Source organism: Actinia tenebrosa, unplaced genomic scaffold, assembly GCF_029948245.1.
Source record: "Actinia tenebrosa isolate PJP-AT-01 unplaced genomic scaffold, QUT_ActTen_1.0 PGA_scaffold7__59_contigs__length_16204524, whole genome shotgun sequence".
NCBI classification, from domain to species: Eukaryota; Metazoa; Cnidaria; class Anthozoa; order Actiniaria; family Actiniidae; genus Actinia; species Actinia tenebrosa.
In genome coordinates, this window is record NW_028292584.1 from 4,175,757 (window position 1) to 4,203,547 (window position 27,791).

Sequence of the window (27,791 nt, forward strand, 5' to 3'; positions counted from 1 at the left end):
TGTCTTTATTTTTCGACGTACATGCATTATACACATTTTACAACAGTAAACTTTATTTTATTCCTTTTTAATAATTTAATTATAAGTTAGCAATATAAATATTGATGTGGGGGTCACCAATAGTTATTACAGTCCCCTTGCACTGAGTCCCAAGAGAAATTATTCTGGAAGACAAAACAATGGATTTTTGTTTTTCTTTTTTTTTTCTTTTTTTTTTTTTTTTTGCATAAGAAAAGATAGCCTAATGTTTTGTCCCCCAGAACGATTCCTCTAGAATATCAATGCAAGGATCTTTTAAGCCCCGTTTACACTAGCGATTTTTGCTGCAATTTTTTTTTTGCAATATTGTCCATAATAAATAATGGTAAAGAATTTACTTGTAGTTACTTACTGAAGTTTTTTTCAGGATACCAAGATTTTCCTAGACGAATGTCTCTTTTGAAGGATGAGACAAAAGATTTCATATTTCCGAAAATTCCGAAAATCGCCGCAAAAATCGCCAGTGTAAACGGGGCTTTAAAGGAGCTACAAGATTTTTTATATAAAGAAACTCTATCAGAAAAGCATTAAAAAAATTATATAACATTCGTTTTAAATCATACTTATTCATTTGTCTCACGATTGAGGGTTATTTGTAGAGGTCCGCGACGTTTCGACTGCAAACTACTAGTCTTCATCAGACGATGGTGTAGACTGGATGGTGTGTCTCTAAGAAATAATGTTGCCCCTTATAAGGAACCTATATCCTCATAAGGAACGAATAATTTGCTTATAAGGAATAGATCTCACCCTTTAGAAGAAAGTGGTAGAATATTTACATCTATTTACATCTGTTATCACTTCTTTATTTCTATTTTTTTCTTTATAATAATACGCCTGGCTTACGAAACTTAATTAATGATATAATATTGCAAGCTAATATTTCACCCATAAAATATATCTAAGTGTTGTCCAATTGCACTATGACGTCACATGAAAACGATCTTCTGTTTTTTACGCCAAGAAACAGTATCGGATGAGTCCTGGAGACTAACAGCAACAACACAAGAAAAATGACAAGAAAAAGTATGTTTTTGAACTTAGAAAACCAATAACAGCTACTCAATACCGTATATATAATGACGTCTGAAAACAGATATATCAGAGCTATCAACTGAGCTGCAGAGTAAAATTAGCTAAAATTGGAATTGTTCTTTACCATTCTGTACTTTAGGGCGTTATATCTCCGAGAATATTTAGTCAATCGAAAAAAAAATTTTTTTTTTTGTTTATTCATCTCCAACACACAGAAAATCAAAATTGTTCATAATCCTATAAAGGTTATAGGCACTTTAAACAAGCCGTGACGTCATAGCGAAATAGGGCAACCGAATAAGACAAAATAGAACAAATACATGAAATACCAAGTCGTGACAGTAGAGGTATGGTAATCTCAGAGTTTAGTATCTGAAGAACCCAGTCTGCGCAGACACTTCTCTCTCAGTTGACGTTGGGTTTCCAAGGGGATGTGCAAAGTAGACGAACTCATAGTTATTAGCCTTGTCTTCAGTAAGCCAAACAACGCCCGTCTAAAATTCCTCATTCTAAATGTATATATGATAGGATTGATAAGAGAATTGGTATAATGAAGCATTTTGACTGCAAGCACAGTCGAGAAATCCACGTTAACATCGTGCAAGCTGACAGCAGTACTAACGATGACAAACGGGAGCCAAGCAGTCAACGATGCTGCTGTCACAATGAATAAAGTCTTGACAAGTTTGCGTTCAAAGAGCATGGCACGACCATTGTAAAATCCTGTATCAAATCGCTGCCATCTAAAAGATACCCAGATCGATGAGTACGCGATGCATAGAAGAATGACTGAAATACACAGCGCAGTCATTGGGATATATGTCGACAGTGTTCTGCTGTTGAATAGAGAGAGCGACATGTACGACGAGAGTGAAATCGTACAAGAAAATAGCCAGACGAATGAGATGGCAAACGCATAGCACCCCCCGGACATCCTGCGATGCTGAAGAGGAGCTATAGTAGCATAGATTCGTTCCAGGGAGAGTAGCACCAAGCAAAATATGGACGCAAACGCGCAAATTTGATCGATAGGGAAATACACTTTGTTCCATGATTGAATATCCCAGGAAAATTCCCACAACTGATACTGCGCGCCAACAAGATACACCCACATCGGCATAGGCACGGCTCCTACAAGTAGATCAGCCATCGATAGATTGATCAGGCAGTAAGTGCTTCGTTTGCGCATTTGACGACCAGTCGCGAACACCGCAACGGTAAGACTATTCGCCACCACGATTACAAATGCTTCAAAACCGAAAGCCACAGTCCACATTGTGCCTTGACTTCTGGGTGGTGTATCCATCGTGTCCGACGTGTTGTTTATAGTCATCCCCAAATCCCTTGCGGTAGCGTGGTGAGTGCAAAACCCCCTATCTGATGAATCAGGCGATTACACGTGCGTTTTATCAGATTAGACGTTCAACCAGCCAGCCCGCTATTTGTCAAAGTGTTCGTGGATTTCCTTTCGTTATGTTCTTATTCCAATTAGGCTCAGACACAAAAATAATCTCACTTGAATCCGAACTTGGCTTTCCTCTTACAGTCGAAGCAGATGCTTGCAATTAATACCTTTGAATTTTGTTCTTTATCTCCAATATCTGATCCACCTTTACCAATATGTGTTCTAGCTTCCTCAAGATAAAAGGAGCAGTCTCATCGACTATGAGAAGAGAATGTTCTCCCTGTTCCAGATCCTTCGAAGATTTTTTCTCGAGTTTAACTTGTTATCTTGATCGTTAATTACTGTCTTTTCCACCATCAAAATCCTTAATTTTCAGCTCAGTAAATTTACGCCTTCAAAGTATAATCCAAACAGCAAACGAAATATCTTAGATTGATCAGTTATTCTCTCGTTTTTATCGCTTTGCATCAAGATTGTCACTTTTAGTACTCTAATGAAGCATCAACCAAGACGTCGATTATATTATCCGCAATATTTTTCCTTTAAGGTATATTCTTGTAAATAAGCTTTAGCTCCAAAGTGAAAATTGCTTATGTGCAAAAAAAAAAAGATTTCTCAGTTTTTACCGAACGCAGCGAGTCAATTGATAAACTTTGCATGTATTTTTTTTCTTCAAAACTCTAGATCCATCCTTTCCGTGTAGCGTGAGCGTCAGTAAGCAGGTGGAAGTCTTCAACTAGCGAATCAAATAGGTTTACATGTATCAGGGCAGACTTGAGAAAAATGTCTTTCCAATGTTCGATGACAAGGTCGAATTTCACAGTAATTTTTTTGACTTCTGTGATTTCACGCGAAGTAATTGTTTGTTCTCATTCATTTACAGCAATATTTTATCCTGTATCGTTCATGGTTTCTTAATCATAGTGCGGCCCGACCTTCCTTTTAAACATGAAGAGACCTTGATTGAAGCATTCCAGTATTGACCAATCAGGGAGTAGATCTGATGAGAAAGAGACAAAGAAACTTGATAGTTTTGTCGTTGCAAAACAAAATCCCATTCGTTACAATTAGAGTTCGATAACGAACTGAAGAGAATGTAAACCGACAGATATCGGTCCTTTGGTTCAAGAATCATTGTCAAATAAATGTTGGGCTGTCTAAGTGCGATGCTGAATTCGCGCACAAAACTTCACATAAACAAAAACATTATCATCTACACGTAAAATTATAGTTTTATTACGAACAAGGATAGAATGAGCGCCATTATCAAGGTCCTCAAATGGCAAGTTAAATAAATGTGGCGCTAAACTTACGCGCACAAAAACAAAAAATATAATCAGTGCATAATTATGGGTTGATTGCGAACTAGGGATAGACTTTACGACAATGACTCTGTTGTCCAGAATTATTATGTAAGATAAATGCAAGGTTCTCAAATGACAAGTAAAATGCGACGCTGAATTTGCGCGCAAAACTTCCCAAAAACATTATGTGCATGTATAATTATATTTTGATTACGAACTTGGTCTCGACTGACAAAAAACAAAACTTGTACTTTGATTATTCACTGGGGAGATTGTAAATTGACGGACAATGATTCTTTGGTCGAGTATAAAACGAAAGGCCTGATAAATGCAACGTGCGTAAAGTCTTACAAAGAGAAAACCATCGTACTAAAAAAGGAGTTATTCTCATACATTATTGACAGTCACTTGTGCCAGATTTAGGGCCCTTAATTAGTGCACAAAGATTTAAAAAGACACTAAACCACCTTGGTCAAAAAAGTTAAGTTTTTGACAATGGACTTGCATTGAAGACTTCATCCATTAGCTAACCTTGCTGACACATCTTGTAGTGGTGTCTGCTATCACCGGTAAATAAATATAGCACACATCTCTTTGTTTGGCCACTTCTTAATGGTTATTGATAATACATCTTTAAAAGACTGTGCGCAAATCAGAAAACAAATATGCGGGTTTTTCATTCGTGTTACTGAATTATCTAAATTTGAATGCTAGGTTTATTCTAATAGTCAAGTCACTTTAGGGATATTTTCGAAACTAATTATAATGCGAGTCTTTTAAGCAAATGAAAAAAGCAAAAACCAAAACTGACCATCTTTTTTACCAAAATATTTTTGGTTAAAGGTTCGACACGGTAATACGCTATTCGCTATGCAGTACTCAAAGCTCACAAGCCAGTATTTTATATAAGTTGAAAAATCTTGCTATTTCTTGATATACATACAAATATACTAAGAGTATGTTTGTCGATACAAGATTCCTATCGAATACTAATGTTGAAACCTTTCAGCAGAAGGAAATGCAAACATAAAAGCAATTAATAGTGATTGGTTTTCCCTTTGTCATAATAATCTATATCGTATTCCCTCTAATATATCTACTATCGACAGCGCCGGGATAATCCAAAGCACATTGGAGTAACGGCGTATCTATAGACATGACGGCGAGTCTCGTCTTAATAAAACTAAAATCTCTCTTAAGATATCTTTAAGGCAAAACGTTCAGAAACTCTCAAAGATCGAGCTCCAGCAGCGATAATGAAATCTAGACACGTACGTATATTGTGTCCCTGATTCTAGATTTCTCGAAATTGCGCGGGAACTGTTCTGGCCGCGATTTAGTTATGCGCAAACGAAAAGTCCTGTGTTGAATTTATCCAAATTGACTGTCCACATATGAGTATTAAATGTAATCTCTAGAATATCCTGTCATCTTGTGGCGTGCTTGTCAGTTTATAGAATTTACAGTGCGCATTCAATATTTGCAAAAGAAAAGATAAGACGCAGATTCAGACATTCCACATCCTTTGAATTATAATATCTATACTGAAATCAAGGTATATCTTTTTTCGCTATTATATACAAGGGCACTATAGAAGAAGAAGGGTTGATATACTCCTGAAAAGACTGATAATATAATATAAGACAAAATGCACAAAAGTGACGTGATATACTCATCACTCGAGTTGGGTCTTATGAGAGATGGATATTACAAAGTCAAAATATATAGAAAATCATTGCGCAAACAATCCTTTAAAAAATGGAAAAAAAACTCCATATAAGCTGCAAAAACCATTTCTCCGACTAAAGAAATCTAGAATAACAATACAATAATGCGTAGTTCATCTAGCTATGACAGTACCGCTCAGAAAACCGAATGAAATATTCGATGCGTTAAAAACTGACATTTAAATAATGGCTTCCAAGTTCAAGTATTTTGATTGGATAGTTGTCGCATTCTTGATTTGTGATTTTTGTACCCGCTGACCTAATCTTCTAGCCGATGTCTCATTCATATTACCGAGTCCAAAAATGTATTCAAAACGGATGTTATGGAAAATAAGGAAACTGTATAGGTTTGTTTTGCAAGTACTAGTCCTTTAAACTACCTGGAAATGTTCGGATGAGCTAGTTCTAATCCCATCTATTTGCTGTGTAATCACACTAACGTACATAAACTAAATGCTCTTTGAAAATGCTTTTAAGAGCTTCCTAAAACCGTATAACGATCAAAGTGTGAAAATATATTATATATTGATATAGAAACATTGATCGAGTGGATAGTAATAGGTCTATTTGCAAAAGCTCAGAGCGAAGCTGGAAGCATTCCGCCCTTCTGTACACGAAATTCACTATACGTTTTGCTGTTCTAATCAAATACTGAATTAATAAACAGGACTTCTAAATAATAGCTGAGAACCAAAGTTATAAAAACGTGATAAATATTAACAACAGGCGTAACTCCTGAAGTCCTGATGGGTTTTGAACACAAGAAAAATAATAATAAAGAGAAATATGAACAATATTTCCACTTCTCTTGGGCGGGTGGAAGGTGGAAAGGCAAAACATTTATGCCAAGAGAAAAAAAATATTCTTATTTCAAAAGCATCAGAAAGCACAGATCATTGTAAATATAACCTTGTTTGAAACAATATCGACAAGAAATAGTATATTTTTTCGCATAAAAAGACCTTTTTTCGATAAAGAAAAGGCAACAAATCAGTGTAATTTTTTTGCCAAACTTGCAGAGCGAAAAAGTTAAAAATTAGAAAGATGAAAATATTTTCGACAATGTTCCCTGCTATAATCATTCTATATTCTGTTTTTCGAAGTTTTAATCTTATTTTTTGTTTTAGTTTCGGCAATTATAATTATATTTTTCCCAAAAAAGGCAACTTTTCCATCAAGTTATTTTGCTGATTGAATCTTGTTTCTCTCACTGAAATCAGTCAGATATAAATAAAAACATCTTTCCTGTAATGTTTGTATCCAAAGTATGATATTGAATATTAATAAATTTTCCAAAATCCAGAACAAATGAAAAGCTAGATTTTTAAGTATTAACGGACGAAAATAGTTATATCGAGCGCTACTTACTTAAAACATACTCTGACGTTTCTCCTTCAGTGTGTCTTTGCCCAAAAAGCCTAAGCACGCGAGCTCTGGGCTTCAGAAATGAGTCGCTCTGATATCGATGCTGCGTAAGGAGGAATGACGGCGCCTGCAGTCTGTCAGCCAGTTATAAGAAAAAAACAAAATGAGAAATCAGATCAACTCTTGCGACACTATCAAACTGCTTCACTTAAGATTAAGATTATGCAAGTTCTCTAGAACATCCACTTTAATTCTGTTTTTTTACTGGAGAATTCTGGACTGGATTTTCAGTTAAGCTAGGATTATTTAGTTGTGCACTTTGTATCACGAGTTACATCATCAATGGTGCTCTTCAAAGATGTTATTTTACTGAAAACGTTTGAGGATGAGGTATTGGGGTGATGGGGATTATTATATTTGATTTGTGAGATAAGATTGTGTAATCAAAAACGACTAGCTTATTCATTATTTTTTTCATTCGGTTTTTTTTTTTTTATTTTTATTTTCATTCATTCATCCATTAATTAATTCATCCATTCTTTCATTCATTCATCCATCCATCCATCCATCCATCCATCCATCCATCCATCCATCCATCCATCCATCCATCCATCCATTGAATCATTTATTCATCCATCAAATCATTTATTCCTTCATTCATCACTCATTCACTCATTCCTTCATCCTGTCATTCATCCATTCACTCAATCATTCATTGTTTGAGTTGTATCCATAATCACGTGTCTTCAGCACAAGGATGATACTCTATGGAATGACATGTGGTCTGAAATGGGAAAACATTACGCCCAAGGTAAAAGAGCCCATAAAAGAAATAATACTCAAGGGAATGACATGTGGTCTGAAATGGGAAAACATTACGCCCAAAGTAAAAGAGTCCATAAAAGAAATAATACTCAAGGGAATGACATGTGGTCTGAAAGGGGAAAACATTACGCCCAAAGTAAAAGAGCCCATAAAAGAAATAATACTCAATGAAATGACATGTGGTCTGAAATGGAGAAAACATTACGCCCAAAGTAAAAGAGCCCATAAAAGAAATAATACTCAAGGGAATGACATGTGGTCTGAAAGGGGAAAACATTACGCCCAAGGTAAAAGGGTCTTTAAAAGAAATAGTACTCAAGGGAATGAAACGTGGTCTGAAACATTACGGTAAAGAGGTATATTCTTAAAGATGTGAATAATGTTTCAGATCAAGCATAGTTAATGGAGCGGAATGGTTTTGAAACCTATTGTTCTATGTTTTTGTTCGTCTTTATTTATTGTTATATGACGTTGACCGTGTACAGTGAAGGAAAAGCTGCTCCATTTGTTCACAGTAGTCTGTTAGGGAATATACAAGTTTTTTCTCCTAAAAAATCGTTCTAAAATATGTGTTATTTGTTAATTAATCCTATATGATTAATATTAATTGTTTATTGAAAGGAAAATTGGCCTTTTTAATATTTTCTTATTTATCATCTAGTAACTTAACTTTATCTGCGCGGAAATATCTATTCGCATGGTGTTTGGTCACTGAATGAAATTTTTCACTTTCAAAGTGTTCATACATGAAAATAATAGGGAGATGAGTATTTCAGCCATACTTGCTTTGGTTCATTGTGCACAGTCAGTGTCACAACATCAAAAGCAAAACAATAGCTTTGTTCTATGGAGTTTCCAAACCATTCCACTCCATTACCGTCGTTTGCATTACTACGCGGCCACCCCAGACACATATCGAGTCGTGTAGTTTGCAACAGACTACGGTCAATCATTCATGTTGACGCCATTACACGTTTGGATCAGTGAGTTGGCTTTTCTATCAAACTTTCTCAGTCAGATATCACGAAGGAAAGTTCCGAAAGCGATTGCAAAGAGTTTGAGTACATCCAAGTAGAATGAGGTGTTTGATGGACGGGAGTCTATTGCAAATAAAACTGCACGACGCAATTTGTGTCTGGGGTGGCCTCGTAGTAATGGCGGTAACTATGGTTCAAGCTATTTTTTCAAGGAAAAAAATATCATTAATAATTCTTTAATAATTATCCAAGCACAAAAACACTCTATTCTTTTTTTCTTATCTTTGTCTTTCTTTTTTTTCTAAATTCGTCGCACTCCATCTGCGCACCATGCCATTTTGCTGTTATCGTATTCTATGCTCCATGAATTTTACTGTGTTCATATTACGACATACCCCGTGAGTCGACGTACTTAATCCTTTGTGAATTATAGTTGTTAGTGTTTCGGATTAAGGGCAATATCCACTTAGAACTAAAGAATCCAATCACTTCAAAAATTGAGAGACACTATTTATAAACACTTCATTTATAGGAATAAAATTTGGCTTTGCCTTTAAATCTTTTTTTTTCTCCTAAGCATAAAATGGCGAATTTACGTACGCATAAATAATGCGTTACTTGAATGTAAAAAAAGGCTAATTTTGAGCGTATTTTGTTCCCATTTCTGACCACAAGTCCGCATTCCCTTGATTATTATTTCTTTTATTTACTCGTTTACTTTGGGCGTAATGCTTTCCCATTTCAGACCACGTGTCATTCCCTTGAGTATTATTACTTTTATGAACCCTTTTACTTTGGGCGTAATGTTTTCCCATTTCAGACCACATGTCATTCCCTTGAGTATTATTTCTTTTATATATCCTTTTACTTTGGGCGTAATGTTTTCCCATTTCAGAACACGTATCATTCCCTTGAGTATTATTCTTTTTTGTACTGTGCATTAATTTTTTGCATAATCTCTTTCCATTTTAGACCACTCTTGTGCAATACTCAAGGGAATAACAAAACGTCGGACATTAATTAGAAAACACAGACCAATTTCAAAATTCTCTTGAAAGCAAGTGCGACCACAAAAAGAGTTTCTGGATCAGTGTTTTGACTTCCACAAGGTTAGTTTCTTGTCTTTATTCTAAAATGTCTCAACATATTTATCTATACACTTTATAGCGGGTGCGGTCAAAAGTGCATTTCCACTTTCGGTTCGACCCTGTTCAGCTGCGCCACTGTCGTACTTGCAAAAGGTAAATAGCGATTACAAGTTTTCTTTTTACATATCCAGACGAAAAGATTCCTATCTAGTTCAGTCCTAAAAGGTCTTTAAGGTGTTGATACACGACGGAAATAGAATAAGATGTCTACAACATTTCTAATAATTATTCTGCAAAAAGGCTTTATTTTTATTTCATTCGTAGTTACTCTGACTAATAACAACGTCTACTTTTCAAATTCATTGCGGAGATAGATCTCTGTCGGATAACAATTTGACGGAAAGCAGGCTCGTTAAATAAACTCTGGCCACTGAACAGGGCTATACTAGCAGGTGTTTGATTAAGGTTAAGATGAAAAATAAATGCGAACAAAAATGAAAAAATATATATATAAAAGTGCGATACCTTGCCCGTGCTTATTCTCTTCTTACTATTACTTATTTGATTTTTTTCTCAGTACATATGGGGTACAGTAAAAACCCGCGTATAAGAACCTAAAATTTAAGAACCTGTTAGGCTAAAATTTCATTTTTAAGCACCCTTCACATAAGAACCATTTTAGGCTAAAATCCTAAAACAGGTTCTTATTTTTTTTTAAATAGAATCAATCTTTTCAAAAATATATTTATAACACAGTCTGTCTGTACACGATAATGCTATAAACAATATAACTGTACATGGTTACTGTAAAGAACATGTCCTCATTGAATAAAAAAATCCAACTTGAAATGAAACTTTATTTTATTTCTTGAACAAAAGTTAAGAACCTAATTAAGAACCGAGTTAGCCTAATTTAACACTAAATGCCATTTATATTAGAACCTGTTTAGGCTAACTTGAAAAAGCCTTGGTTCTCATACGCGGGTTTTTGCTGTACTCCACTCATAAAGATAGTGAAATACAGCATTTTTAGCCAAAATTAGCATTCATTTCTAGCCTGAAGTTATTCCATTTGTGAGATTAAACCGATTGGTAGCAAGAGGTGTCGATCGAGTCAGCGAATCTTTCCCAGCTGTCACTGCAAAATTCCCAACTATCAATACTACCTATCTATATTTATATTAATAAGAAACGACAGCGAAACGTTGTCTTTTACAACTAGTTTTCTTATTAAATTGTATTCCTAAAAGTGCCTTTATCAAATCTTTATTTATCTTACGAAATAAGAATCTGTATTCTTATTCATTAGCTCTCTTGAAACAATTAACTAGCAATTAACTAGCTTTAAAATCAGAAAAGCTGTTGACAGACTCTCGATTTCATAGACATATTTCTATCGTCTGTTTCATCGAACCTAGAATAATTTCTAGGCTGAACTAACGAACAATTCAAAACATAGGGCGTCCAGTGATAGTTAGCCACAGCACAATAATAATAGCAGAGAGAAGCTCGCAATCAAGATCATCAATTCATTGTGCAAACGAAAGATTCTCAGAAAGATTTAAACATATTTCAGTATCTTTTAAGTACCTTTGGATCTCCGTTATAAGAGACGGCCTACCAACCAACTTGTGCCTTTGCTCTCTAGGTGAAATTTGATCTTATACACCCAAATTGAAGAAACGTCGTTTTTTACTAAATAGTCATATGACGTATGACATCCTTCTAGGGAATATCACGTGGGCATTGCGTCATTTTAAAACGTCACGCAAAAACCTTACAACTGTGTTTTCAACCTTTTTGCAAATGAATGATCAGAGCAGTCTATACAGTGATTTATAAGGTATTTTAAGTTCCAAACTAATTAAGAACATTCTTAAATTGAAAATCCCGTCTGAAACTTTGTTTTTGCAGGAGTTGTTCATTTCGTTCACTCATTTTTTTGGGAATATACTCTGCAAATGTTCCTTTTTTGATCTACGTTTTGACCATACTTCGTTGGCCTTCTTCAGCCGAGATCTGGCGCTTTTGGATATTTTTTCCGATGATTTCTTTCAAAATATTTACTCCTGATTTTTGCTGTTCAGTCTTGTTTTGTTTTAGTGCGACGACAAATCGAAAATGATTTTTTTAAAAAAAAAAAAACAAGTGAAAGTGATTTTGCCGTTTGGACGTTTGGAAATGAATATAAGATAACGTGTATGTATATTACACGTAAGGAATATGTAAAGTCTTGTGACTTAAGCAAGACTCAAATGATTAATGGTGTAAACATTGAAATATTGGCCTTCACAATACTCCAGGACTGAGAGTGTATTATTGCTGTTAAGCATATTAAGAGCTAGCCCCAAGCTATATACATTAAATTAGCGTAGCCTTGGCTTTTAGACTGTTTGAATTAGTCAGCATTGACCCCGCCTTTGTTCTCGATTCATCGATCTAGAGGATGATTAATCTTAGGACCCCTCGCATTTTTGATAAAATGAAAAATAAAGCAAGTGGTTCAAGTATGGCAACTGAGGCACACCTTACTTGACTAACGAGAGGTCTCGTATATTTGAATCCTGACTTGAGAAGAAGAGTTAGAAAGTACTACATCGTTATAAGTACAATAAAAACTCGAAACAAGCAAGAGGGCCAAATACCGCACCTGAGGCACGCCTTAGTGGATCGTCCTTTCTTTTTAGCTTTTTTAGCTTTAGTAGATGCGGAAATAATTAAGCAAGAGAGCCAAGCATAATACCTTGAGACAAACCATAATTAACTAGCAAAAGATCTCGTATATTTATAACCTGACTTGCCAAAAAACCTTAGTAAGTACTTCATTTTAAGTAGTACAATGAAAACATGAATCCAGCAAAAGGGGCAAGTTTCGCACCTTGAGGCAAGCCATATGGACGCGATAGATCACGTATATTTGGACTCTCACTTCACAACAAAGGCTTAGGATGGTCATATACTTTAATTGCTAGGGCAATATAAACCCAAAAGGGTCACGTTTAGAACCTTGAGGTACGCCTTAATGTATTAGTAAGAGGTCTCCCTAAGCTTTAGGAAGGTACTTTTTAAATCCATGAAAATATGATATCAAAATGCATTGAAGTTAGGACACAGAACTAAGTACATACAACGGACCTACCGTTAACTGTATCTAAAAAGATAAATCCAGCAAGACTTTACAAACAATGATCAGTGATGAGGATGGCTGGAAAAAATCTATTGGTTCAGTCTCGAGATTTCGTTTAATTAACAATTGATCGAGCGTGAGCTATCGTATACTTCAGTTCTGATCGCAGACAGAAAATACGAATTTCCTTATTAAATTCAAAACAAAGCCTCACGTATTTGTCAGTTTTCGCAGTAGGCTATTCCCAAATGAACCTGACTATAACGTCAGTCACTTCCCAGGATACCGAGCTCTAAAAAGCCTTCAGAGAATCCCCAATTGGCTTTTAAAGACCCACCAATTAATCTAATACAATTACGATTTGAGAAACAGGAAAAAATAAAATTTATCTAGAAAATTAAAACAGAAGTGAATGGCCCCTCTCTGAGTAGAATGCTCAAAGAGCATACTGTTCTTTTAGAAAATAACATTTAAAAAGCACTTATCGCAATGTTGTAGAAAATCTTTTCAAACGCAGGTACTCATTCTATAAGTGAGACGGTGACACTGCTTGCCTGCGATTTTATTATTAAAGTAGACTGAATAAAAATTCCGCGAAAGGAAAAGAGAAGACAAAAAATGATTCATGTCAAAAACGAACTTTTATAATTTACCACTGAAGTCTGGCTTCAAAAGAAACGATGCAAATAGAAATATGTTTTGGGAGGTTGTCTAACAAAGATTGTTAGCTTCTTGATTAAATTGTTATGTGTGATGTTTCTTTCCTTAGGCTCATTTGAGCGTCAGCTATAAATTATGGCCGCTACATTTATAAACTGACATTTAAGTTGTCATCAAGGAACGAATAAAATTGTTTTAATTGCTTCGAAACTTCTGTCTGTGCAAGGGAAGGTCAAGGGAAAGCGAAATGAAAAGAGAGAATGAATAAAAAATTGGATGGATGGATGGATGGATGGATGGATGGATGGATGGATGGATGGATGGATGGATGGATGGATGGATGGGTGGATGGATGGATGGATGGATGGATGCATGCATGGATGCATGGATGCGATGCATGGATGCATGGATGCATGGATGCATGGATGCATGGATGCATGGATGCATGGATGCATGGATGCATGGATGCATGGATGCATGGATGCATGGATGCATGGATGCATGGATGCATGGATGCATGGATGCATGGATGCATGGATGCATGGATGCATGGATGCATGGATGGATGGATGGATAGTATGGATAGGATGGATGGATGGATGGATGGATGGAATGGATGGATGGGTGGATGGATGGGATGGATGGATGGATGGGTGCGTGGATGGATGGATGGATGGATGGATGGGTGGATGGATGGATGGATGGATGGATGGATGGATGGATGGATAAACACACGGATATAGATACAACTCAAACAAAGAATATTCTTATTTTGAATAGAATGACTTGTTTTCTCTAATGAATAAACGTTACCTCCAGCGAGAGGTATATTCCGTTCGCTCTCCCGCAAGGGAAATAAAGAGCACTTCTTTTCTCCATATAAATAATTGCTCTCTTTATTGTCCAGTATTGGTTCTCCAGTAAGATGTGGTGTCTGTTTTTGTTCCCACAAAACCGCGCAGCGGTATCCTGGTGGGCGCACAGAAAACAACAATAGGGGTGTTCGTAAACATTTCCTGTTATGCGAGTATGTTACGTGTGGTCGGTAGACAAACGGTACTCTCCTTATTTCCCTGTGTCTTCGTAAGGTAAACAACCACCATATCAGAAAAAAAAACAATTCGATAGCTTGACGAGTCATCATAAATTAGCAGTATTGTCGACAAAGACGCATTTCCCGATCAAATATCAAAGGTACGCTTTGAAGAAAACCTGGTCTGGCCACCTCAATTAAAAAGTCTTTGTTTGTATTATGGTGTAATTCATTAATCTTGACTACTTTATAACCATGTCAATTCAATTTGTTTTATTTAAACTTTAATGTAAAAAGCCTCCCTTATAATTTTTAAACGAAACCAGGTGGAAAAACGTCAGACTTATCAAAGGGAGTAGAAATAGCAAAAAGTTAGTTTATTAATATTAGACGGAAAATCGTAAATGCTCGAAAGGGCAAGTCTGAAATTCATATCACGGATACACAACTATTTCAAAAAGGGTTGAATACTGAATACTGGATAGTGCATTCCAAGACCAAAGGGCATTGTGGGTCTCGTTAATTTGAAATAAAAAGTAACTATACAGCAATTATTTCCCGACTCTGAACAAAAGCACTGAAGGGTGTTTTGGATAAACAGTTATATATCAATGGAGCTAATATAATGCATATTGCAGTCTTGCAGCTCTCGAACATCGACTCAAGTTACTCTTCATGCATGTGTCTGTACGTGCAAACACTCTCTAATGGACTACTTCGACGATACGGCGGCCATCTTGAATCGCAAGGCATTATGGGTCAAACAAAATAAAGATGCTGAAATGACGACCACACGATATTTGAAACATTTCCTCAATTGTGAAACTGTTCTCTTATTTTAATTCATCTCCTGTCAGATTGTCTTGTTGTGAACCGTAAATGTCAACTCTACGCTATTATATAGTAACAAAACTTTGATAATTTCTCCCCTGGATGACTCATGATACCTTTGTGATTCAAGATGGCCACTGCATCGTTCAAAGAGTCCAACCTCGGACTTATATTATTAATTAATCTTAACTAGGTTGTCGCTGTTTTATTTTAGAATCTTACAGCCCACGGTGTAAGCTTTTAAATTTGTTTCATTAAGCTTTCTCCTTCGAAGTGTTTTTTGATTGGTACACTTAGCTTTTCAGCATGTTTTTTCCCTCTAACTTAACGGGTTTATGATCAAAACAAAATCATTGAAACACCAACTCCCCGCATTAATCTCTATAAGTTTGCGATCTTAATTACAATCTTGTTTATCATTCTTCTTTCCTATGATGAATTAAAACTGCAGCTATTTACCTCAAAACAGCAGCCGTGGGCCATGAGTGGAATACCATTTCGGCTTCTTTTAAGTCCTTATAAACTTTTATCTTGAGAACTTGATTAATGAAACTTATTTCTTATTTTTATTGTTTACTTAAAGACACTCAGTTTTTCCGCATCTAACTCCGGTATCATTAGTTGACTTTGCAAAGAACCAATGTCACTATAGCCAAATATATTACAGTAATATTCTTCCCGAAACACTCTGATCAATAAGGGTGCTGCAAAATCGTACAACGATTGTCATTTTCAACAGAAAATTATTTAAAAATTGTATCTTGTTTTTCAACGTCTACTACTGCCTATGAAAGTAATATTGTACTTGTGTGATATAAGTGCGTGTTGACAGAGCTACATGTTGTTTTATATCATAGCGCCGCCCCCATGAGTATCCGGATATTTCTGAAAACTGTATTTTTTCGTTGCGGTTTGAGCTTGAAAACGGAACTTTTTCGAAAACGGGTACGTGTCTACGTGTGGATGGGCGAAAACGATTCGGAAAAGCTACGTGTAGACGAGAATCTTCTTGATAACGGGTTAAAAATATCCGTTTTTAAAGATATTCGGATAAATGTCGACGTGGCTTTAATTGTCAATCTATCTGACTAAAGAATCATCAATGGGTTTTTTGGCAGGTTTCGCTTAAAACAAATGTAGTTAAGAAGAGCCTCTATCAGGCGGTCCTTGTTTTAAGGAGTTCAATATGAATGCACTCAATACGTTATCAAGTAAATATCCGTTAACCCTATCAGGAGATGTCAGTGGAGTCGAGAGCAAAGAAATGAATGTAAACATGTGTATTTTGGCAATTCTTTTCTTTTCTTTTCTTTTCTTTTCTTTTCTTTCTCCCTTTCTCTCTTATACGGCTTTCATGTAAAGAGGTTTTTTAACTTATGAAACTACCGTGTTTAAATAAAAGCGATTCATTCATCCATTCATTCTTTACGTGGATCTTTCTCTTTCCCTCTTTCTTCTTCATTCATGCTTTTCATTCATTCTTCATTTTTATTCATACTTTTTTCCATTCCTTTTTATTCGAGCTAATCCTCTCTTATCTCTTTCTTTCTTTTCTCTTTCTGTCTTCTCTCGTTCTTTTCCTGTCTTTCGCGTTTCCCTTCTTTCTCTCCCACCTTCTTCTCTCATCTTTCTCCCTTTCTTTCTTTACGTGGATCTTCCCTTTTCATTTTTCTCTACTTGTCTTTTCTTTTTTTCTTTTTCTTTTTTTATCTTCAAGAAGCGTCAAACTCGCAAGCCCATATTGAATGGAATTATTTTAATGATTTTTTCGCTGCATTATGGATTTGGAAACCGTTTGATGAGACGCAAAGCAGAAACAATAGCATACAACCTCTGGCTAATAAGACTGAGCAATCATTCTTTGCGTTGATCGAAGAAAATCCACATATAAATCGACCAATTCTGATGTAATTCAGCAGGGATTTTTGAGGACGTGTACATAACCTACATAACTCGATCGACCACATATCCATAAGTCCTGTATGTTTTTACATTTTCACATATAATATGGTCTTGATGTTAGAGTATTGTATACGGGAAAAACCTTTTTTGGACGACCGTGAAAAAAAATTAAAAACCTCCAAGAAGCGACCATCATTCTAAACCGGGCACAAAGTGCACATATCGTTAAGTAAATCTTAAGGCGTGGATCCTGGTCGGATAAGCAGGGTGTAGAATAACAAAACGTACCAGAAAAGGATTGATAACGAGAAAGTACTATATCCTCAGCGCTTCCTGCCGGCTTCTTTAGCACTAACTTATAGTTATTTTTTACCTTATATTTCATCTATTGATTGTAGTAAACTTTTTAGGTTGTTAAATAATCATTAAAGTAAAGTAAGAGTAAAGATTTTTTCCCTCGAGTTTCGAGTTCATTTTCCAGTTGCTAATCACGAATGAAAATAATCCCAAAAATGTTTTGTAAATCTAAGAGTTTTTCAAATGAAGTTGCATGGCTTAGATTTCATTTCTCATCACTTTTTCTACTTAATTGAAAGCTTTTGTTTGTTCTTACCTTTCTCAATTGTAATTAAGATCATTCATCAAAGCCGGTCTTTTCTTTGCGTCGATCTCTTCTTGTCCAAAGTCCCTAAAAGATCAAATCATGAGTGGTACCAAGTGTGTTTTATAATATCGCTCCGCGCATGCGCATTGAGAAAACTTTTTTCTAATTGTTATTCAATTACAATTCGAAGTAAAAAAACACTTGATTTCGAGCCAAAACGTAGTCGTTAGCAAATAAGTTCGATTAAAAAAACCCTAAATTGCAACCTTTTCAAACTGATGTTTTATGATTCAATTTCAATATGAAAGCCCTTCGCTCTGTGGTTAAAATTGAAGTCAATTTCGGAGCGTCTCGATGACTTTTATCTTAAATTGCTATCAGTAAACAGTAATATTTTTTCCTAATTTGGTACTTAAATCAAATCAGTTTTAAAATATAACCAGTGACTTATAGCTAATCGAAATAACTATGGGTTTAAATTACTGTTTGTCGGACGATACACCTATTTCAAAAACCTTTGACAGTCGGAGATCTGAAATGGGCTGTCTGATGGACGATGTGAAGACCACAATGACATGGAATTTTCCCAAACTTTAATTTGTCTGCACGTTTTTCCGGCATATTTTTGTCTTCTGTTCTCACATTATTTACCGTAAATCCTCTATTTAGCCCCCCGGGGGCTTATTTATTTCAGGCACGTCTGAGGGAGGGCTTATTGGAGAGAGGGGGCTTAATTGAGAGGGGGGGGGCTTATTGATTTAGTCGAAACGCAGAAAGTTGTACGCTGTCAGGATGTAATATGACTGTAACTCAGAATTAAACAGAAGCATTACTATTGACGGTCTCGCATTATCTGTAGTGATGTGCATGGCATTTTTATTATTTGATTCACCTGTGTTAGTCTCTAAAGTATAATTTACGATTATGTTAGTGAACTACCGTATCAAGACTTTAATTTTAGTTGTGAAGGGGGAGGGGAGGGGGGGGGCTAAAAAGAGAGGGGGGCTTAACAAATTTCTTCCTTTAAATAGGGGGGGGGGCTTATTAGAGAGGGGGGGGCTTATTTGAGAGGGGGGGGGGGGGCTAAAAAGAGGATTTACGGTACATATGAATATAATATATTTCAAGCTTGGTAAGCATTAAAAAAAAATCCTTCACCAACCGTTTTTGAAATCGATGGGTTGCAAGCATTCACAAGGGAGTCAAAAGACAAAAGCATGGCGGTCATTCTAGTGCCGTTAACAATGGATGCTAATAAGAAATCTTTTGTTAAATGGCACCAACGCTTCCCCGAGAGGCCGCGATGACTTAACAGATGTATAAATTTTTCAATTCGTTTCTCTCAACATGGAACTCGAGCATTCCCACTTTGGCATTAGATATATAGATATGTTCTTACAGTAACTCAGTGAGATCAAGCGATCTTGCGCCTGAGAGTTCTTGTTCAATTTATATTTCATATTATCTTTATGTACCAATTATAAAACCTACGAAGTATAGAAACTCGAAAACTAAGGCCGAAAATAAGCTATTTTGGGGGGAATATATCATAGGATTAATTTAATCAGAAACAATAAGCCTCATGATTCAAGATTCTTGAACTGAACCTTTTAAATGTGGTGTTAACAAAAGTGATCAAGCTTGTTCGGATTAGCCACGATACTCATGTATAGATATTTATCAAATGTATATTACAAACTAAGTACGACAAGAAAAAGATAAATTTCTGCTAACAAAAATACTATTTATATATACACCTACTTGCAAGAACGTTGTCATACGAAAATAGAACATTAGTGATTTAGTGGGATAGGAATTATATTAAAAAACAAAAGAAGATCACTGAAGCTGAACTTTTTCTTTTGTCTTTCAATGTATTCCTTTCTCACTAATATACTAATGTTCTATTCTTGTATGTCAACGTTCTTGCAAGTAGGTGTGTATAATATATATATATTTAGAGAAGTACTATTTATATATACGATCAATTTCGTAAATTAAAGAGTGTTTCCTTTATCTATATGTATACATGAATATCTATTTCTCGTAAATATTTAAACCTTATATATATATGGAGATAAATCGAGAGTCCAAAGATTAGTGAACGAAAACAAACCTAAGTAATTAATCGTGTGACGTTCAGTTTAACGTCTTTTGTTATCTCGTCGTTTCAATCTTTTAATTGCATTTTGTAGTTAAAAATACACACAGAATAGTGAAAAACATCCCAAATAGGTCTTTTCGGCTTGGATGAAACGTTTTCCCATTGCACTGAGAACCGCCACGTGTCATTCTCTTGAGAAAAATAATCTTTATTTGAGTTGTATCCATATTAATTTGCTTCTCATGCGCAACCGTCAAACAAAGAAATGATACTCTGGGGAGGAACCCCTTTTTGAGTTTCTGGTAAATCAAAGCATACGAAAGAAAAACCCTGACCAGAAGTAATGAGAAGCTAAATAATTCATATATCTGTAGGGTTACGTTGTTGCTGTTGTTTTTTCCTGTTCGCCATTTTGGCTTTGTGAGTTCGAATTTGCTTACCAAAGGGCGTACAAGTCTAACTTAAAAATTCAAATCTCTATCACAAGTCAATGTTGTCCTTTTTTCTTTGCCTTGTTAGTGTGCATGTGGCACTGATAACAATCAATGGATGACTCGCCCCACTGCGTTGTAGTAGTTATTTAGGTGGGATGGATGGACGGACGGACGGACGGACGGACGGACGGATGGATGGATGTACGGACGGATGGATGGACGGACGGACGGACGGACGGACGGACGGACGGATGGATGGATGGATGGATGGATGGATGGATGGATGGATGGATGGATGGATGGAAGGGTTTAGTTTAGAAAAGAAACACGTACGTCTCCTCTTGTTTGTTCAGTTTTTGCTAAACATCACTAAGACTTTTCCATTTATCCCCCAGCTCATTGAAGATCGGAAAGTATTTTTTGTCAATATTTACAGCTCTCCTCAAATAAATAGTTCCGGTTTACAATATTTTCGTGTAAAATTTCTTGCCTCGATAGATAGATGAATTAATGTTCCTCGCATTCAAAATTATATAGCCACTATTTGAAGGTTGAGGAAAAAACTGGGTCGAGTTGACACTGCAGTGCATTGTGGGATTGTTTTAGGGAACAAAATAGACGCCATCTTGGAAATATGTCCCTAAAGAACTGTAATGCCAAATCGACCCTTTTTTCTCCCTCAACCTCGGAATGGCTAATAGAGACAGTTTTTATTTCATCTTGAGTGTTTTGGAGGAAAGGAAAACACTAGTCTACATTACAACCGAAGGTGGGCGATATCTTGACCTGAGACTTTTTGTTTTGGAGAAAGATGATAACCCACCTCGAGCAATTGATGAGGCCGGTTAAGTTTACTTTTAAAATATTTGTCTTTAAAGATTCTCAACTAATGAAAGGAAAACCAAACGAATATAGGAATAAACAGTAGGAATAGTACAAGGTAATGACAGCTGAAAATACTTAAAAAACATTAGTTTTTTTTAATAAATACCACACTCATCAATTCAAGTACATGAGACGAGACACCATAATTAATCTGGACACTTTTAAAAGCCTTAAAGCACATTAAGCAGACTTTTTTTTTTTTTTTTTTTTTTCTTTTTCCATTTTATCGATCGTAAGAATTTCTTTCAAACATTTAACAAGTATATACATAAAATCTATTTCTATACAGCCAAGAAGTCCCAAAGTATCTTAAGATATATATATTAGTTAGCAGCTGCATAAGTTGCTTGATATGTGCGCAGATCAGCTCAATTAGATACATTATTACCGCAGCACAAATATATTCTATATATATGCTCATACACATACACCTACTTGCAAAAACGTTGTCATACGATATTAGAACATTAGCAATTTAACGAGAAAGGAATAAATTAAAAGACAAAAGAAAAAGTTCAGCTTCAGTGATCTTCTTTTGTTTTTTAATATAATTCCTATCCCACTAAATGTTCTAATGTTCTAATTTCGTATGTCAACGTTCTTGCAAGTAGGTGTATATCTATATAATAAATTGATTTTCATTCTTAAAATGATTTTCCAAACTAAAAGGACGAAAAGGCGTACTTCCTAGATGTACTACCATGCTTAATAGATTTTCCCCTAATATACTCACTAGCTTGCTTTGTCAGGCAGGTAAAATAACTAAATGCACTTGGGTAATTTATGTTTCAGATGTTTTAATGTCCTTTTAGACTGATGTTATGATCAACAAGAAAAAACAAAAAAATCTTCTAGTGTTCAAGAAAGCGAGGGAAAATTATAACATGATTATGAGTGGGCAGGGCACGGTGCACAGAACGATAAATAGAATATGTGATGACGGTTGATGATATTAGAGAGTTTTAGATTGACTTTTTTTCCTCCCTGCAAACGGCAAACGTGACCACGTTTTCATAGTTTTCCTTTATTTTACTTTACCTTTTACAAACCTTCTCACCAAGCGCAAATACTCTTTTGTTTTTCTACAACTTGGACTTTTTTGCGATTCTTTTTCAGTAATTTGAAAAAATGGTTTACTGGTCAACTGACGTTTCACGTTTGCCGTGAAAGTAAATCTAAAACTCTCTAATATATCAGTAGCCCCCTTGCACTGAGTCCCGAGATGAACTGTTATTGGGGACAAAACAAGGGATTTTTGCTTTGCAACAGAGAAGAAGGCTTATCCTTTTGTCCCCCAAAACAACTCCTCTCGTCGGAAGTCGATGGAAGGGGTTTTCAAAAAAAAATTTTTTTGAGCTAAAATTATTTAATACCTAGGATATGTTTTTCTTGGTTTTGAAAAGAAAAAAAATTAATCGCATGACTCGAAATGAAACTAAGCCATTTATAGAAGAGTCTAACAGTTTAAAGTAAGTTTACCTACCTCGGTGTGAATATTCTTGAAGAAGTTTAGGTTTGGCTTTTGTTCGGAACTCAACGTACCTTACAGACCTCCAACCAACAAGACGAAGCCCCGAAAAGACGCATTAATGAAAAAGTAATGATATACTGAATGATAAAGCTGATAAATTGATGTGATTGGCTATGACAATCACGTGATGAGAGATGCTATTCTAAATAGGTCAATACCATCACGTAACATCTATAAATAAGCTTGTTAAGATGATGGATAAGCAAGATGATGCATGAAGTAATAATCTAATAATTATTAGAAAAACGCAATAAAAATCATTTTCTCCTTATTTGGAATTAATTTAGAAATGCCTGGTTAAATATAGAATTGGATCCACGGAGATAGAAGGATTTTGACAATGCTTTTTTTAGATTTCCTCTTAGAGAAAACAATTTGAAGGACTTGACAATTGCACTGAATGACTGGGATCATTAGCTTATGTACGAACGATAGGAACAGATGCCTGAATGGACTTGATTTCCTCATCGGCAGACAGACCTTGCCAGATGAAAATGTCATGTAGAAGGATTACATTGGGATTACAACTTTTTTTCTGTTAAAATAGAATATGCAAGGAAAATTTTACGCAAAATACTTTCAAGTTCTTTTTTACTCAAAGTTAATCTTGTTTTGTGCAGAATATTCACGTTTTCCAGTGAAGGTCCGTGCAATCAAATTGACATTGTGCATTTTTTATTTTACCGTTGGTATTTATGAGTACTCTTTGTTCCCTATTTCAAGCGCGCTATAGCCTTTGTTAGATCTTTACATTCATTTGCATTTTTCGCTATAGTTAGTGTTGTCCCTCGGGGATTCGTCGTTACAGCTTATCAAGACTTTGTGTTAATTTCGAGTCAGTTGGCACTCGTCCTTCGTTCGGTCCTACACAAATGTAAGTTCTTGCTTTCTACCTTTATTGATCGTATTTGCAGTTATTTCTTGTTAAAATAGTGACAATAAGAATGAAAGGTTTAAAACTTGCTCTCAAGAAAATATCAAATGCCTCCTCCGCGCGCAGGCGAATTATTAGGAACCTTAAGCTGCAGGACGGCAACGACGACGTCGGCAAACATACAATAGCACTAATTGCGCTATTCAATAGATACTCGTTGGAATGTACGAAATACTATGCATCATTACCGTTTTATGCTGAATTGTAAGACGTGAAATGTCCTGTTTTTACGTACTAAAGAGAACGGCTACGCCAAAAGCTTATCTTTGCCGATTTTCGTTATAAGTAAAGCGCTCCCAAAAGACGACATCTCACTCTAAAACGGGGATGCTTATTGAGTAAAATACTAGGTAAACACGAAATAATAATACAATAGAAGGCTTGAAGCGCCTCAATTTCACCGACGTTGTCGCCCACGTTGCCGTCCGGCAGCTTAAGGTCCCTAATACTTATTTTCCAAAACGTAATTCCTGTGTTGAATAATATGGCAGAGAAGAACGTACCGACTTTTGTTCTCTTCTCCACAGGGAGCCCGAGGAGCCCAAACGAGATGCATGCGAGAAGGCTCCAGTGACAGATGAGGTTGGATATTTAGTAATTATGAGCTGGTGATTGCATTTATCATTTCATAATCATATAAACAAAATTAAATTCCCAAACGATCGATTTTCCAGATATTTTAAATGATGATTATTTGCGGTTTGTTTGGGGTCATCAGCGGGGTACAGTACTTGGCTCGTTCTATAATCACGTATATCGAAAATGACCGAACCTGCCAACACGAACGATCGTATTCGATAGGGTTCCTCCTTTATGTGTATAGAATAGTGAACTACAAACGGTTGAACCTCTCAATTAATGCTGCATAGAAAGTTGATCACAGTATATTTCTCCATTAACATATCAAACTTTCCACATAGAAAAGTTGTCGTTCCGCTCGAGCTGTTTCCTTTACCATATATGGAATGTACTTACCATATTAGGAAATTGGAATATAATTTTCTTCACTAAATAGGCGAATTTCTTGCTCAAAACTGCTCAAATTTACAGTAAATCGAGTGAAATCATCACTAACTAGTCAGCCATCTTGGTTTTGGCCGAAAAAAGACTGGAAATTGTGTAGGGGATGGGAGCGCGGTTTGTCACCACAGGAAGCCCGCGAATGACAACAATTGTTTGATATGACCTCTCAAAACGTTAAACTCATTCAGTAAATCTGTCAGGCCCTCAGTCGGTTGACCTCGTAGGTCCAGGATAATATAATAGTGTAGTTTTAAATAAGCCTAGTTACACCTGTAAAAGCCATTATTTATCTGTCGGTCGAACTAATCAGACCGGGATAATCTCATTTATTTAATTTATATGAGCTGAGTTAAACCTGTGAAAGCGACCATCCATTTGTCAGTCGACCAACCTGCTAAGACCAGTATAATCTCATTTATTTGTTTTATATGAGCCTTTTAAAAAAGTTAAAGCTATCAAAGCGATCATCTCACGACCAATCTCCCGCATCAAATTTAAAGGACATGTACCTATTTCATGCAGAAATCGTTTTTCGCACCAAAAGCCTCAAGCAACAAGCCAAGACCGCAGAGAACGCCGGTACTTTTAGCTGTAATTAGTTTATTCATGGTACATTTTCATTTATTGACTTCACAATTTGCTCCAAGCAAGGCTGCTTGAGATGATAATTAGTGTAGAGCTATAGCCACTTGCATAAACCATGAATAAATCAATTATAATTAAAAAAACCGACGTTCTCTGGAGCCTTGGCTTGTTACTTGAAGCTCTTGGTGCGACAACGATTTTCAAAATAGGTGTATAAGCAACGCTTTGCTTGAGACAAGATATCACACTCATGACTCCATCAAGCGATTAAATATCTCTAGTTAGAACCACAAATTAACGACCTTGTCTGACCCTGAGCTTGCAAAATAGATTTTCACACACTAATGGCACACGGAGTAGTGAGCGAGCAAATCATAAAATCTCTTAAAATTTCCAAACGATGCGATGATATACTGAAATGTGATGAGGCACTCGATGTAACACTGGATGAGAGAGACTTGCGTGATAGATTTAAATTGAACCCAGTTTTAAATTGTAAAGATTACTCTTTGCAGTCAAATGAGTGCGTAACGATTCTATCACTTTTTTCTATGAAAAACGATCGGCAGACCGAACTAGCTAAGGATAGATTTGCGCCATGTTAAATTTCGCTTATACTCACCCAGCAGAACTTAACGTTCTAGGGACGAGACAAAAAAACACTAAGGGAGACTTGGAGAAAATCTAAGCTTATTTATGGAATAATGGAGAAACCTGGAGTGAAAATTTCAAAGCTCGAAAATAAAGCTCAGAGATTCTCATCCTTAATGAGTTTATGTCAATGTTTATCGTCTGACCACCAAGTCAGCTGTTTCTCGTTATTGAGTCAACAATTAATATTCCAAGTAGTTAGCACTGCGTCACCTCGAAAGTCTGACTGAGCCTTAACACTTGATTTATAAGTCAATTCGACACGTTTGCTTCAAATTGCGAAATAAATAGCTGTGCGGAATTTTTTGATTGATCTTCGCTTCTTATAAGCGGTTGTGTTTATTAAGCTTTTCGTTTGGTGAATTTGCATGAGCTGAACTGACAAATGCGCAATACCCTAGCGCTAATGACAAGATGATACACACTTAGTATAACAATACTTGCGCATTTTCATTACACCATCCTATATTTAGGGACGCACCATTAGATAATTGAGAAAGGGGTTGCGTAAATATCCAAAAGAACTTATCGAGCAAGCGCTTCACCTACGAAAATAATATCACGCAGCCTTTCCTCTCAGTTAAGAAATATCGAGCAAACACACAAAAAATTACGTGCGACATTAATTCCTGAAACCTCCCGCGCCTAAATTTAATCCCACATGCAAACATAAGCGTGTTATTTCAAGATGTCCTAACCAGACATGAGTGCAATACAAAAACCACTAATCCCACGGATAATTACAATGACAGCCTTCAGCTCTTCCAATGGAGTCGTAGTATTCGTAGTACGCATCCGCATTGATTTTAAACTGAAAATTGAGAGCTTCTCTAAGATCTAAGGCTGCGTTCATAATGTATGGCAGAGAGGAAGGGCAGGTGAAAATTTGAGATGTCCAGAGAAATTCTTAACAACCCCCCCCCCCCTTAAAGTCATGCAAAACAATACGATCCCCCCGAAGCAAGGCTTGTAGCTTCTTCCAAAAATTGTGCATCCCCCCTCTGATCGAAATTTTCCCGATCCCCCCTCAATTTCACCTGCCCCCCCCCCCCCCCCCCCCCGGCCATACATTATGAACGCAGCCTAAACTCGCCTTATCTCGCTGTGACTAGCCTTAATAGACTTAATATGCACGGAAAAAGTTAGAAAAGTTACTCGCTTTAACTCGCGCGAAGGTGTCTATTATGAAGATAGCGTATTATCATCTTTGAAATTAACCAGTGAAAATATTATAAACCTGTATGTTTCTGTGATATGAGTATATCCCGAATATTACCTCAACAACTAATAATAATCTTTTAAATAAGGTTAGGAAATATGTTGAATTTAAGAAGTAAAATTCTATATGAAATTACAAGGAATAACGTACTACTAAGAACACAGGTCGTGTCTATATATAAGACCGTATGATATTGGTTTTTGCAAGATCCTTACCTCAGATCGTAGTAACCCTTGCTCTTTATATAAGTTAAAAATATTTCATCCAGACAAAGTTTAGGTTTTTTTACAGAGATTATAGCTGAATTTTCCCTTGATACGTGATTTTAGGATTGAGAATTACAACTGCTCCCTGGAGCGACGCTGTTGGTGCTTAAAGAAATCTTCACATGGGATCTCGTGAGGGAAAGGTCGACCTTCAAGGTCAGACTTAGGATACTTTTTTATAATAATAATAATAATAATAATAATAATAATAATAATAATAATAATAATAATAATAAT

The 27,791-nt window shown here is 35.9% G+C and overlaps 1 protein-coding gene and 1 long non-coding RNA gene across 4 annotated transcripts; one reads left to right on the plus strand and one right to left on the minus strand.

Moving 5' to 3' along the window:
* Positions 1 to 35: 35 nt before the first annotated feature.
* On the minus strand, positions 36 to 22,940 carry LOC116288144 (allatostatin-A receptor). Of its 3 annotated transcripts, XM_031694890.2 has the most exons (4): positions 22,829 to 22,940; positions 17,932 to 18,006; positions 6,879 to 7,009; positions 36 to 3,479 (listed from the first exon to the last, which is right to left on the minus strand). In XM_031694890.2, exon 4 carries the CDS (start codon positions 2,405 to 2,407, stop codon positions 1,433 to 1,435), a length of 975 nt encoding a protein of 324 aa, XP_031550750.1. In that variant the 5' UTR covers positions 2,408 to 3,479; positions 6,879 to 7,009; positions 17,932 to 18,006; positions 22,829 to 22,940; the 3' UTR covers positions 36 to 1,432. The 3 variants fall into 3 exon arrangements, with proteins under 3 accessions (XP_031550750.1, XP_031550758.1, XP_031550781.1); XM_031694898.2 differs by lacking the exon at positions 6,879 to 7,009; XM_031694921.2 differs by lacking the exons at positions 6,879 to 7,009; positions 17,932 to 18,006; positions 22,829 to 22,940 and adding an exon at positions 11,356 to 11,474.
* Positions 9,658 to 27,716, plus strand: LOC116288189 (uncharacterized). The gene is made up of 4 exons (XR_004196155.2): positions 9,658 to 9,786; positions 23,652 to 23,750; positions 24,338 to 24,392; positions 27,618 to 27,716. It is a non-coding gene; the product is annotated as an uncharacterized LOC116288189 (long non-coding RNA).
* Positions 27,717 to 27,791: the final 75 nt, after the last annotated feature.

Bases quoted from the DNA above. Each gene is read 5' to 3' on its own strand.
- LOC116288144 (XM_031694898.2), bottom strand. From the start codon at position 2,407: ATGACTATAAACAACACGTCGGACACGATGGATACACCACCCAGAAGT.